This window comes from Rhodnius prolixus, unplaced genomic scaffold, assembly GCF_049639745.1.
Source record: "Rhodnius prolixus isolate KJV_2025 unplaced genomic scaffold, Rpr scaffold_6, whole genome shotgun sequence".
In the NCBI taxonomy this organism is placed as follows: Eukaryota; Metazoa; Arthropoda; class Insecta; order Hemiptera; family Reduviidae; genus Rhodnius; species Rhodnius prolixus.
In genome coordinates, this window is record NW_027411634.1 from 2,920,072 (window position 1) to 2,935,377 (window position 15,306).

Here is a 15,306-nt window from a genome sequence, read left to right on the forward strand (position 1 = left end):
CCAAAAGGCACATCTACATAAAATTCCGAATTGAATGACATCCCATTCATGAAAATCGGTTCGCGCGTTTAGGCGCTACGCAGTTTACAAAAAAGGTAACAACAACAACAACAACAACAACAACAACAACAACAACAACAACAAGAAGAACAACAACAATTTTTGAAAATGCCGTTTTTGCTCATTTTCGGCAACTTTTTTATCGAAATCTATTAGATCTGGGTGGTTGCAAAAAAATTACAGTTATAAAGGAGGATTTGCCCTACATTATAAAGAAAATTTGGGAATTTTATCTTTTATAGAAAAAGAGAAAAAAATTGTCAAAGTTGGGTGTTTTTCAACGTTACGCTTTTTCGTGCAGTTTTTGATGATCAACCCTTATACAACTGTCCTACCGGACAGTTTTAATACAAGACCTAGACCGGGGAATCGAATCCACTAACCAACAATACATCTTAGCTTTGCGGGTATAGTCTATAACCGCCTAACATACTTTACTATAAATTTCTCATATTAACCATTAAATAAAATTCAAGACCTAGACAGGGGGAATCGAACCCACTAAAAACCAACAATACATCTGAGCTTTGCGGGTCTAGTCTCTTATCCGCTAGGCTATCAAGGAGCCTTTAAGTGAACGGTTTTCTTTGCATTAAAAAAATAAATAAATAAATTCAGATTAATTACATGTTACACTATATTTGTGTAAGACATTTAAACTTTTCTAACACTGAAGGTGGACCTTGGGATTGGTCTGAAACGCGGGGCTAGAACTGTGGAAATTCAACATACAAAAGCCTGCTACCTACATATAACCTTTGTAACCATTAGACCAAAAGCTGCAATTAATAAAAATTAGAATCTATAGTCTTATGGTTTTTAAATAATTATTTTTTAATTCATTTTATTTTATTTTTTCCCACCACAGATGAGTGGCGAAGAACGCAAAGATTCTGTGACTGGACTAAGCATAGATCGGGCAGCATTTCTACTACTGCGGGTCAGGAGAGTGTTTCGCAAGAAAAAGCAACAACGAAAAGAGAAAGCGTAAGTAAATTCACTGAATTTCTACTGAGATGTCTTTGGGAGTGAAATTTGTAATAAGCACAGTTTGTTTGTAGTCGCTTTGGGTAGTCGGGATATTTGTGGAAATTTTTATTATTTGTAATTTTTGTCAGACAGGAAGTACAGGTGTAGGCCTAATTAAGAGTTTTAAAGATTTTTTTCTTTGCATTATAATTTAAGAATGCAGATTATTTTCATATTCATTTTTCCTATAATTTATTAAGTCTTTCGTTTTGGTTTTCATGACCAAACTTTGGCAGACGGCGTTAGCCACGCCTTTTGTACTTTGTAAAAGGAAAAAAGTAAAAATATGAGCACATTAATTTTTGGAATAACAATTAGTTAATATTAAATATTAAAGTTATTATTAATAACTTTTAAAAATGGAAATTAAGAAGGAATTAGAATTTTCACGTTCCCTTATTTATTGGGAAAACAAAAAACTGGCTAACTTAGGGTTAACAAAAAAAGAAGAAATTAATCAAACTTTTAAAGTTCATACTTTTTTTTTGGAAATAAGTTTATAAAAGTCAGAACTTCACTCAAATCAAGCACCCTTGAATAAGTATTAATATTGTAGAACCACAAATACAAATACAAAAAATATTGAAAGTTATTGGCAGGGGGAAGAGCTGAAAAATGAATGTGTTTCAAGCTCCGCCCACAAACACACACACAAAAAAAGAAAAACTTCTTGGGAAAAGCTAATCTTCGAATTGAAAAGCAGGAAAATTTATATATTGTGTACAGGCATGTGTACAACAGTATTGTATGGGATGCGTATAGAAAATTCGAGTTTTTCTTTTCTTTTACTCACTCACGAGTTTTTCCTTCAAACTTCTTTTATTGCCATTTAGATATTCATTGTGTACGACTTGGCAGATTATTGGGCCTCCCCTAAATTTTATGTTTATCTAGGTAATTTTAGGAAGATCATTTTTCGTACTTGTAAAAAGAATTAACCTTACTTAATCAGCAGATAGAGGAAGTAAAAAAGAAAAGCGATTTTTCCCTTTAATCATTTCTTTGAAAAAAGATAATTCGAAATTTGAATATGCCTTCACCATCCTGCCGGAAAGAGGTGCCGAGGAAATATTATAAATTCTTTAATTAATTATTAAAAAAAAGTTAAAAAGCTAAACTTCAAAGTTGCCGCCGCCGTCGCCGCCCCTCTGGCCTGGTCTGGCCGCCTCCGCGTAAAAAAAGCCCCCATCCATTTAGGTAGTAACTTCCTCTTTCAATGGAAAACTTTTAAGACAAGAAAATATCGTCGACTCATTAATTTCTTGATAGATTAATTTATTTTTTCTCCACCCCCAAGATAAGATAGAATAGAATAGAATAGAAAAGTTATTTATTATTCTGGGACAATTGTCCCCTAAGAATAAACACAGGTACAAATAGAGACCTTAATAGTTTGGCCTGTGATTAAACAGGAAATAAATAAATAAATAAATATTTACAAAAAGTGAAAATAAAAATAACAGCAGAAATTAGGGAAATAAATTAAAACAATTAGAATTTCGGAGGAAGCTGGATAGAAAGGAGATAACTGAATAGACGAGATTTAAAGATAGAAAGGGTAGGAGCATGGCGGACAGATGAAGGCAAGGAGTTCCAGAGAGAGGTAGCACGTATTAGGAAAGATTTGTCAAAGGATGAGGTACGTTGTGAGGGAATGTAGAGATCGGACGAGCGAGATCTGGTATTAACGGGAATGTATCGAGGATTTGGAACTTGAAGAGGTTGGAAAATATAGGAATGGCCTTTGAGACTGGATGACTTGGAAAAGGAAAGAAGCTAAAAAATACTGGCGGCGATAGACACGAGAAAAGCCATTTCAACTCATCCATAGCAGTGCGAAATGCGAGAGTCTCTGGAAATGCTGAAAATAAATCGTATGAAGCGAGTTCATGAGAGGCGTTTGAGCTTAGCTTCTAATAACACCAGAAAGACCGGCCGTACACTGAGCAACCCTAGTCAAAATGGGGGGAAATAAGAGAGGAAACTAGGAGTTGCCGGGTCTTTAAATGGGAAAAAGGTGTCAGGGAACAATTAAACTGTTTTAGGATATGGATGGAACGACGAGAGATTTGGGAAACATGGTTTTTCCAGGATAGGTTTTGGTCAAAAGTGATACCAAGGTTTTTCATAGAGGAACAATATTTTATTATTTTTATTATATTTTATTAGATACATATTTTATTGGCAAAAATGTTTTTACGAAATCCATATTTAAATATGGATTTCAGGAGTCCCATCAGAGCTGTATGGAGCTGAACTGTGGTGGGCGGGGGTATTCAACTCCAAAGAATTCAATCGATACAATCTAAAATACTTCAATCCATACAGGCTAAAAAATACCCAAGACGCCCAAAAACCGGATACAGGAAACTCCAATAAAAGATATCTATTGTAGTACTTGTTTTTCCTTAATGATTCATTGTGAGAATATAGTTTGCGGAACTCCTTCGTCCACGCCTACCTAATTAGCTAGTTAGACGTAAAGCTAGCCGCCTGAAATCTAGGCAAATAGGCTGTCCACATTTTTTTTTTAGGGTAATTGATTCATTAATTCTAAAGGAAGAAGAAAGATTATTGCCTATTATCTCAATTATTACAGCCTATTATTTCAATTAGACTTATTTTTTTCTAGGCCAAGCTTTTGGCCTTTATGGACAATTATACATTTATTTTATCTAAATAGGGTTCGCTTTAAAGATTGGTGTGGCTTCGGTCTTTCTATTATAATACACTGAGAGGCAAAAAAAGTGGCCACCCTTAAAAAAGTGTATTTAACCATTGGTCATTTGCAAAAATAAAATATTTTTAGCACGCATTGTTGATAAACGTACGGTAGCTTAAAGAAATGATAAGGAAATTCAAAATAGGGAAATAAAGAAATATGGAAAAACCAAAAAAATAACACAAACAAATCACTAGTGCACCGTTTGTTTATGTAAACTTTGATCTCTAATCCTTAAAATTCACTGTGATGTGGTTTGGGCTAGGATTAATTTGGAAGCTCGGACTGAATTAATTTTTATAAAGGGGGTTCTCTATAACAGGCTGCTGGCTACATAGACCGACATCCTTTTGGAGGCTGTTTGAACCCATTCGTACCATACTTTGGCGAGGAATTTCCGTTTACGCACGATGATGCACGGCCCCCCCTCCCCTACAGCAAAGATTGTTACCCGCTACCTGGAAAAACGCTTCAATCCGATGTTTAGAGTGGGCCCAGCATGTAGTCCAGATCTAAATCTTTGGGGTGAGTTTGTCAAGACGAATTAAGAGATGTCCAACGCTTAGCAGATTCGCTTCAGATGTTAAGGATTGCACTAGCGGAAGAATATGAAAATATCTCTTAGGAAATTATTCAAAATCTTATTATAGGTCAGTGCCCCATCGAATGCAAGCACTAATAAACGCGAGAGGCGGAAACACACCCTATTAACATTTTGTTGAGTACAAGTCTTTTCAGTTTAGTGTGCGGATTCCTCGTTAATCTTTTGTCGATGTACATCCCAAGGTAGCGAACTAAATTAGCAGAAGGAAGAGGAATTGAGTTGAAACTTATAGAGGGACGTACTATTTCTGAAAAAAAAAAGAAAATAAAATCTTCAGAATTCAGCATTTCAACCATTTTTCTACAAATTAGGAAGTTTAAGTACATTTTCTGGGTTTTAAGTACATTCGTTTCACTAAATACGGAACTTTACGAGTTCAATCACCTTCCACTTTAAAGAAGTGCTTTAAATCAAATGGTACTCTAGCTGTGAAATCTCTGGACGATGAAACTATAAAGCACCTCTCCAAGCTACACAACCTATCGTGCTTCCCCCAAGCATCCGGTGGACGAAACAATAAGTATTAATTAAAATAAAACATTGATCAGGTCAACAGTGAATAACTTCCTGTAAAAATGGTTAAATAATTAACATTAACATTTTGTTAATTTTCCAATTACTTAATAATTTTTCTTTTTTTTAAAATACCACTTGTTATTATTTACGAGCATTAATATTCCTAAGTATGTTACTGTTATGTGGCCAGTTATTTATTCTAAAAGTATGAGGAGACGTCAATAAGAAATTGATTGGAAATCAGTACACTTACTGAAGGGTGGCCACTTTTTTTTTGCCTCACAGTAAACAAATTACTAAGACAATCTAAGCTGCCACTGGAACATAAAAGACTAATATACAACTGCGTACTCAAACCGATCTGGATTTATGGACACGAACTGTGGGGTTCAGCCAAACTTTCTAATTCACAAAAGATCCCAGTCCTTCCAATCCAAAAATACTCCGTAAAAAGCAATTTTGTGGAGTCAGAAGATCTGAAAACGGTTATTTCCGGTTAGAGCTGTACGAAAATTGGTTTCAGCAAGGTCTCAAATTTATTTTCGGCCAAATCTCAAATTTGAATATAAGACACGATCGTATTGCCAAGGAAGTAAGAGAAACTATAATTGCTTAAATATTGAATTTTAAAAGAACATTAAAGTTTATACAGTAATCTTTTAGAATATCTATAGTAGCGCACTCTATTAAAAAAAAAAGCTTATTCAAATCATCTTTAACCAAAGATGATTGATTTTTAACCTTGAACTAAGACATCATTAATCATGTACAGTCTATAAATATTCGTACAATCATGCCTTGTTAACTGCCTTACCAATAGATTGTAAGCACACAAATAGAGGAAAAATCAATATAACATAAATTATCAACAATATTCTACGTCACTGTCATTTTTCCTAAAACTGCCGACCGAATTATCCAGAAAAGTTTGCCAACAGTTTTCCTTTTAACGATGACTAAATTTTCTAATTAACCAATTAAACGTGTTTGACGTCTATACACGTCAAACCAAATCTCTATTACTTTGCGTTCGACGTGTGAAAAATATAAAATTGCCATTAACTATAAAAACCCTAGAAATGTTAATAAAATACAATAAGAATATTATTTGTTACGGATGTTTTCTTTATCTTACCAATAGAACTGCGGTGGGAGCCAGCCAAATGATAAGTGGTTGGTACATGTTTGGTCTCCGCATTAGAGATTGGGAATTACCTCACACAAATAGAAACTCTCAACCCTTGTGCAATGCTGTTTTTACCTTAAATCAGACCTCAGTTCGAGCATGATTTCATTTTGCACAGAATTCAAAGCTCTTTTTCTTCCTTGTAAAAGCCTCTTGCGTCATCCTTAGTTAACTAGAGCAATGCATAACGTGAAGCGGTGCAAGATTTTTGAATGAGCACAGAATAATCTCAAGCTCCAGAGAGATTGCAGAAAAAGTCGCTTGCAGTGACTATTATGATGTTGTAAACTTTTGGTTGTTTTGCCTTGCGTTCGACGTGTATGTACACGTCATTGTCTGATTTTAATTCCGTACACTGTGGGTTTAACTAAATTCCACGCTTAACTGGTTAAAAGATGAACTTGCGCAATTTTCTTTAATGACGTATTACGATTTGGAAAATATACGATACAGAGTTCAACCCGGTAAAAAAACCTCCAATGTCTACATGTTCTTGTGGAGACTTAGAAGGTGGCGTATCTATTCCCGAAGAGACAAGTCAACCATCCTCCTCCCACACAATAGATCATGGAGACTCTACCATCATCATTGCAATACCTCGACCACCACGAAACCTTTTTCTCAACTCGTGAGGCTGGAGACAGAACTCCAACGGGCTGACTCACTGACCCTGTGGTACCATTTCATAGAGACTCTTGTCTCCTACTTAAGGCCTAGAATGGTCACTGGGCCCAGCCATGACTTACGGTTTCTCCGCTAGCTCCTGGTGTCAGCTCTCCAAAGTCTACAGCAAGAACAAACACTACTTTACTCTCGCTAAACTTTCTTGAGATGCTTTACAGGAACACTTTCAAAATTCGCCCAAGACGAAGGTGCCAACAAATAGCCGAGCGATTAAAGGTGGGGAGGCCCGCAAAGCTAATCTCTACTGTGATGATTAATCGATATTAATCGATATCTTTTACTCAAATGATTAATTTTGCATTATTTTATTTTTTAAATTGTACGCACAATTACGAGCAACTGTTAAATCAAAAGTTATTTTTGAATCTACTGTAAAGTCAGGTCCAAACTACGGTACACAACGTAATTACCGTTGTATGCGTACTAAGTTAAAAGAAGTTTGTTACAGACAGGAAGTGCGTACTTCCCGGAACATCAAGCACATGCCCACTAAACTTCTGGTTAGATGTCCAAAAGTAAAGTCAGCCCAGTCAACTGGTATTTTACTAACCCCTAATTATTTAACCAGTTTTACAGGATTTTAACCACCATTTTTACAGGAAGTTATTCACTGTTGACCTGATCAATGTTTTATTTTAATTAATACTTATTGTTTCGTCCACCGGATGCTTGGGGGAAGCACGATAGATTGTGTAGCTTGGAGAGGTGCTTTATAGTTTCATCGTCCAGAGATTTCACAGCTAAAGTACAATTTGATTTAAAGCACTTCTATTAAAGTGGAAGGTGATTGAACTCGTAAAGTTCCGTATTTAGTGAAACGAATGTACTTAAAACCCAGAAAATGTACTTAAACTTCCTAATTTGTAAAAAAATGGTTGAAATGCTGAATTCTGAAGATTTTATTTTCTTTTTTTTTTTAGAAATAGTACGTCCCTCTATAAGTTTCAACTCAATTCCTCTTCCTTCTGCTAATTTAGTTCGCTACCTTGGGATGTACATCGACAAAAGATTAACGAGGAATCCGCACACTAAACTGAAAAGACTTGAACTCAACCGACGAAACAAATTACTAAGACAATCTAAGCTGCCACTGGAACATAAAAGACTAATATACAACTGCGTACTCAAACCGATCTGGATTTACGGACACGAACTGTGGGGTTCAGCCAAACTTTCTAATTCACAAAAGATCCCAGTCCTTCCAATCCCAAAAAAATACTCCGTCAGATTACGAATTCTCCATTTTATGTCTCTAATTCCACCCTCCATACGACCACAAAATCTCATCCGTAACTGACGAATCTAAATCTAAATATAGAAAATTCTTTGACTCTCTTCCATTCTGTACCAATCCTCTTGTTCGAAAGCTCGCCTCTAAAACGATTCCAGATCGTCCTCCACGACGATTGAAACGCTGTTGGCCTCGTGACCAGCTTCAATAGTACAAGAAACTCCTGCGAGAGTGTTGCCAGTGGGCAGCTTCTCTCCTCAAGCTGATCCTGTCATGAAGTGTTCGTTTATCGTGTTCACTCATTACATTTTATTCTTTGTAGATTGTGAATAGCAAATAAATTAAAAAAAAGAAATAGTACGTATTAAGTGATTGTGTGTAACGTTAAAGTAAACTAATTTTTAGTAAAAATGCAGTTTCAAGTAAATTTAATGACGTAAACTGCATTAAGAGAAAAACCTCAGATTACGCACACCAGAATTATTTATCTTCTTTTGTCCAGAAATCTTCTATCTAGAAGAATTATATTTGGGAACTCCTCCCCACTCCAGGGGGAGGAAAAAAAGCTGGCAGAGCTTTTACTTTAAGCGAGAAGCAAATATAACATCACTCTACAAGTTTCTATTTACACACACTACCGGAAAAACAAATTCAAGAGCCCATTTTTGCGCCCTTTATTGCTCTAGCTGGTAACAGTGTACACATTGCTGTATGTGATTTCCCTCAATTCAGCACAATCTGGTGTTTATCTTGACAGAGAGAGAGAGAGAAAAAAAAAAATTCCCTTTGCTAGTGAACGGAAGTATGACGATGATCGTATTTTGGGGGGAGGGGATTTCAGCGGAGATATCCGTTTTGATGTGAGGGGGGCAGCTGCCACTTCCCCTTGGAAGGAAAACCAAAAATTATGGTGAACAATGGAACGGTAAACTTGGCATTAGCTCCCCGTGGTTAACCTTCTAGATTCCCAACTGAAGATGCCGGGTTTGGAGATACCAGCTGCTCGTTCTTTTAGACTGTCTCTCCCTAGGAATTGTGTGGCTCCACCATGAACCCTCCAATCCGATGAATCCCATACAACCCTTCCAATCCAGAGTCCCCTTTTTTTTTCTCGCCGAATAGTTTCCAACCGTCATCAAGTCAACAATGTTCCCATTTGTCACCACACTGTTCTTGTTTTCTAAATTTCCTAGTATAGTCAACACTGGGATTGAAATCTCTCCTAAAATTGTTGATTTAAAAAAGTAGGACTTTTTTTCTTTTTTTTTCGTTTTTTGGCATTGGCTTTCGCCATACAGCCAGCATCGTCCAGGTGCTTATCACTAGAATATCATTCACTCTCCATTCTAACTTATAAATACATTCGCTTCACTCATTCATCCCTCTACTATATACAACTATTTACATAAACTACAGCTAATGGATGGGTCAGTACTCTATATTCCTGCCATCCTTCTAGCTTAACCGAAATTAAAATCACCGTAATCCTTCTCTAATCATTTTCTTAAATTCATTCTATAACTTTTAAATACATTCATATTTCATTGCTAGCTCTGCTATAAACTTAAGCACATATACGTATGTTGGTGGAGAATATAATGTCTTCGTGGCGAAATGGTGCATCTAAATACCTGTATAAGTCGTCAAACATTCGTTTCCTTTCTACCACATAACGTGGACATATCCATTATTATATGTTTGAAATCCTCCTCCTCATGGCAATCTACGCAAAGAGGAGAGAGAGGACCTTTTTGTTGATCCTGTGAAGATACGATCCACACACACCGCGTAGTTCGCTCTCTCAGCCTGCTTATTGTCGTAACAACCCATTTATTCAGTGAAAGTTCCCTTAAACCATGGTTGTCTAGGTAACTGATCTGCCATAGTTTTATAGAATCTTCCTTTATTACCATTACTGTAATCTGTCTGCCATTTTTGTAGTGCTGCTTTTGTAATTATACACTTGAAAAGTAGGACTTTTATTGAACTAATTCTTAAAATCTGTTCCAAAGAATACTGAGCGAGTTACTGCCGCTGTGTACAGGAATATCTCTCAGCACAGGATGAAGATCCTGACAATCCTGACCACTTGATCTCCCATTTTTTTTTTCTACCCGATCCTGGGGAATGCCAGCGCTGTCTAGTTTCTCTCATCGTGTGTCTCAGTTGTGTCACTGAGCACAACTCGTTGGCATAGTTCGTGTAATAGTAGACACCATTTGCTGTTGTATTTAGTTTTGTACTGATAGAAATAAATAAACGAAGTACAAAAAGAATTTAAACTTTATCTATCTTCCCTAAGAATTGCACAGATGATTTATTTTATTCCTTTATTTTTATATCTTTATTTTATACCATATGTAAAGGCAGATTTATTAAATTTGTTATTCATTTTTGTAATAAATTATTCCAAAATGTTATTCCTCTAAAAATTTGTTCTTTAATAATAATTAATTTTTAAAAGAATCTAAATGCAAAAAAATCTATAATCAAGATGATTTAAATTAAAGAAAATAATAACATAAATAGTAAGTTATTTAGTAAAAAATGTGTTCTTTAAAATCGTTAGATTTTTCAGAAGAAGTGGAGAATAAGAATATCTATGCGTTCGAGATGCGCGTTAAACGTGTAAACTTGTTCGATAGTGTACTGATGACCAAACTGAAGGCGTTGAATGATATTGAACGTGGAAAAGTAAATAAAGCAAAAGAAGAAGTCCAAGAAGCTGATGAAGGTAAAGAACAATCAGCTGGAGTAACTCAGAAAGAGGAGGGAGCCGAGAAAAAAGAGGGGGATCAAGATGAGGCTAGCGAAGGAAAACCGAAAACAGAATCCGAAGAAAGTGAAGCGCCAGGAAATGAGGTCGAACAAAAGTTAAAAGATTACATAGAGAATGTGGAAGATTGCGATAGATTTCAAAAAGAAGGCCCAGATTTGTTGCAGAAAGAACCATTTGATTCGTTAACAGAAGCCTTTGCTACGGCAGATATTACTGGTGAATTCGAAAGTGATTCAGATTTGGATAAAAGTGATACAGTAAGCAGTGCAGTATCATTGGATGTTCTAAAATTCGTTGAAAAAAGTTTTGAAGAATTAGGCAGTAGATTAAAAGTGGTTATCCCATTGTACGAAGCCAATTGTAATGTGGAAATATATCAAGAACATTTCATTGATAATGTTAACGAATTAATTGCAGAATATCAGAAACAAGGCCTTATAAAATATGACGAATTGGACAGAGAATCAAGAAGGCAAGAACTAAAAGATCCAACTGGAGAGGATATCGTGAAATTCTGCACAGATCTGAGCACTTCCGATGCTGGTACCATTGATCTGCACAAACTGCCCAACAAACCTGTAAACATCGAAGCACTGAGAGTGTTGTCCTTAAGACGAGAGATTGTGATCTCTGCACCAAGTGAATTGGTTAATAATATTACCAGAGAACCTTTAATAATTAGTATATTGATTGAAAGAATGATATCGCCAATGGTATTGATTGGCACGTCAAGACTAAAATTTGGACAACAGTTTATCGACGCCATTGTAATGGCGGCCACTTCCGCTCAAAAAACTAGCGTAGTACGTCGTGTGAAATTGCCTATTAGAAATAATTTCGATGAACAAATCGGCTTATTATATCTATTTGTAAAGTTGGTATGCTTGGGCAACTATGTACCCGAACTGGAGCCAATAAACACGGAAGAGGAAATGCCCAGTAATTCTAAGTTTGATCGTAGCCTTTTTGGAAAATCTTTAAAATAAATTAATGTGAAAATAAAATTTATTTTACAATTTTTCAAATCTTATCACCATCTGAGTTAGATTCTGTCATTCACGTAAATTTATTTGCTCAAAACCTGCTCAAAAATAATAGATCAAAACTCACGACGTGGACGGAGGCGATTAGCAAACATACTTTACTGTAAATTTCTTTTATTAACCATTAAATAAAGTACCAGACCTAGACCCGGGAATCGAATCCAATAACCAACTATACAACTTAGCTTTGCGGGTCTAGCTTATAACCGCCTAACATACTTTACTATAAATTTCTCATATTAACCATTAAATAAAATACAAGACCTAGACTGGGGGAATCGAATCCACTAACCAACAATACATCTTAGCTTTGCGGGTCTAGCCTATAACTGGCTAATATACTTTACTATAAATTTCTCATATTAACCATTAAATAAAATCCATGACCTAGACTGGGGGAATCGAATCCACTAACCAACAATACATCTTAGCTTTGCGGGTCTAGCCTATAACTGGCTAATATACTTTACTATAAATTTCTCATATTAACCATTAAATAAAATCCAAGACCTAGACTGGGGGAATCGAATCCACTAACCAACAATACATCTTAGCTTTGCGGGTCTAGCCTATAACTGGCTAATATACTTTACTATAAATTTCTCATATTAACCATTAAATAAAATCCAAGACCTAGACTGGGGGAATCGAATCCACTAACCAACAATACATCTTAGCTTTGCGGGTCTAGCCTATAACTGCCTAATACACTTTACCATAAATTTCTTTTATTAACCATGAAATAAAATACTAGACCTAGACCCGGGAATCGAATCCACTAACCAACTATACAACTTAGCTTTGCGGGTCTAGCTTATAACCGCCTAACATACTTTACTATAAATTTCTCATATTAACCATTAAATAAAATACAAGACCTAGACCTGGGAATCGAATCCACTAACCAACAATACATCTTAGCTTTGCGGGTCTAGCCTATAACTGTCTAATATACTTCACTATAAATTTCATGAATGATGAAGCAATCTACAACCCCAAAATATTTAGGCTAATTGAATTGAACTTTTGAATTTAATTAAGCTATCATTAATATTCTAAACGAGTCAGACAATTGCAGTACGAGACCCCTTTCATTTACACCGGAAACGGGAAAACCTAAAAGCGCTTTGCTCTGCACGAAATAGTTCCCAAAAAAAATTTATATTCCATAAAAAACAGAAAAAGGGATAAGAAAAAAAAAAGAAAATGTCATGAAAAATGTATGCTATTAAAATTAATTTTATTTCTTAATTTAAATTATTAACTAAGCTGAGTAGAACGTGTACGTGAAGTAGAATTTCATAAAAAGATATTCACCAAAAATGGTACATGCTACAAGACAGACAAACACAAACCAGTTTGACACAGATATATATACAAGTGATATCTGCTACAGACATAATCGCCTACCAGCTAATTCACCACTTTCACGGCATTTCGTCAGGCTAGTTGGTCCAGATTTCAAAGATTGCGGGTCGTTGTACTGGCTAGAGTCCAGTTTCTAATCTCATATCTCAGACACTTCTATATTTCTTTTACTATTTATTTATTTTATTTCAAATTATCTAGTTCTTCTATATCTATTCTTAAGCCTTCTATGCGGATTCTTCACAAATATTGTTCTTCCGTAAGTTCTTTCTGTGTAAGGGTCATCCGTAGCTCGAAATATTAGTTACCCTCACCAGCGACACCGTAATGGTTTTCCAAAAGTGTGACATTGGAAGATTACGAGTATATGATCCATTAGTATGATCTTCTCCATTACCACAAGAACAGTCTTGTCAACTCCGCCGTTAGATAGAACCACTGACAAGTAGGCCTCTTGACTTTCTTGTCAATGAGCTAGGGTTCCAGTAATTTTTTTTTAAAAAAAGGGAGTTTTTGGAGACTTGAAGGAAGTACATATTTGTCTAATCGTTTCATGTTTACAGGAAGACTGCCACGTGTTCTGATATTTCCTGCTTAATGTTTTCTCAGCTGAAAGTTTTGTTATATGATTCATCGAGATCGAAGTTTATGGATGCGCTATCTTAGCCAGGTAATCAGCACCAATTGGGGCCTTTTATATGAGCATCAAAAGAACACTAATAAAGAATAGCAAAAAAGAATTACATTCTTAAAATTCTAAAGCATTTCCAGAACTATTTGACTGACGGATAACACGACAAGCTACCCTAGTATGTCTTTCTTTTCTAGAATAATAAGCCAACTAAGTGTGCCTGTTGAGTGGCAACCAACTTTTCAGAGATCAGACTGAATCCTCCAGCCTCTTTAGCAACATGATTCCCATAATACTCTGTACAAAAGTACTATTGACAGAAAAGATTGGGTACAACAGACGTTGGAATTGATTAGACCTCCAATTCTTGCATCCAAATGTCCAAAAAAAGGTTTTATAACAGTGTTATAGAGGGAGTCTTTTGTTTTGTAGCGAGGATCTCCAGCGTCTATTGTCTCCAGCGACTATGGGGGCGGCAAATCCTCCAACATTTCCCGCTGGTAATTGGGGCCACACACCTCCAGATCGATACCCCTTTAAATTCTTTTGGTTTCCGACCACTTTTATTTTATCTATTCTTCCGGTAACCGGTTGTTTCATCCAATCAAATTTTTATAATTTATTTCTAGGGCAAATTCTTTTTTAAGTCAGGAGTGTTCTACCTTTAAAGGGACGTTTTTTGTGGACCTTACAGTGCTATAAGGTGTGCAATGTTGGTTAACAATTAACTTTAGGTTTACAAAATTTGATGAAAATGTTAGAAGCTTGAGAAAAGCAGTCTTAGGGTTGAAGAGTTTATTTTCTTTGGGTGAGGAAAATCCATTCAATTTCAACTAAATCCCACGGCTTAACATGGGGCAGAATGAAAATTGCTGGAGCTTTCTTAGACGGTAGAACTTCAGTCCTATCAGTTATTCTACAATCTATTCACAGTTCGTTTATTCTTCAAGAATAATTAATTGAATTTGTAATTACTTTAAGAATCTATTATGCAGTTATTTATTCTTTAGTTTGCATTTTTGTATTCCTGTACTAAGTGTTGCATTGACACGTTAGAGAGACACACACACACACTATGTAATATGGAGCATGCTAGTAATGTCCATCCCAATAGTGTTTTCCAAAAAAAATTAACACTTTTTTGGACTCCAGGCACCTCTGAACACCGGATGTTTCCGGTAAAATAATCGAAATAGAAATTTAGATCGCTAATTGACTAGGGTACCGTCCTAGGTACGAAGATTAGAACCAGTCTCGACGCCAAGTCCAGTTAGTGGTGGGGGGTGAACGAAGGTCAATGGAAACGAACCCCTACAGCATGGCCTTTACTCCCTCGTGAGTAACTGAAACACATTTCTGCTACACCTGTAGCAGATGCTGCTCGTCACTAGCGACTCTCGTGGAATCCATCGACTTGACTCGAACTACTTGAACACAACCAAAGATACTGAAA

General features: G+C 35.9%; 1 protein-coding gene across 1 annotated transcript in view; it reads left to right on the forward strand.

Annotated features, from left to right (window-relative positions):
* The window catches only part of wake (ankyrin repeat and fibronectin type III domain containing protein wide awake), a 532,593-nt gene that overhangs the window by 23,209 nt on the left and 494,078 nt on the right, over positions 1–15,306 (forward strand). The window contains exon 2 of the mRNA XM_074139711.1: positions 929–1,047. Within this exon, the coding sequence (XP_073995812.1) occupies positions 929–1,047 (119 nt within the window). The remainder of the gene's footprint in view (positions 1–928; positions 1,048–15,306) is intronic.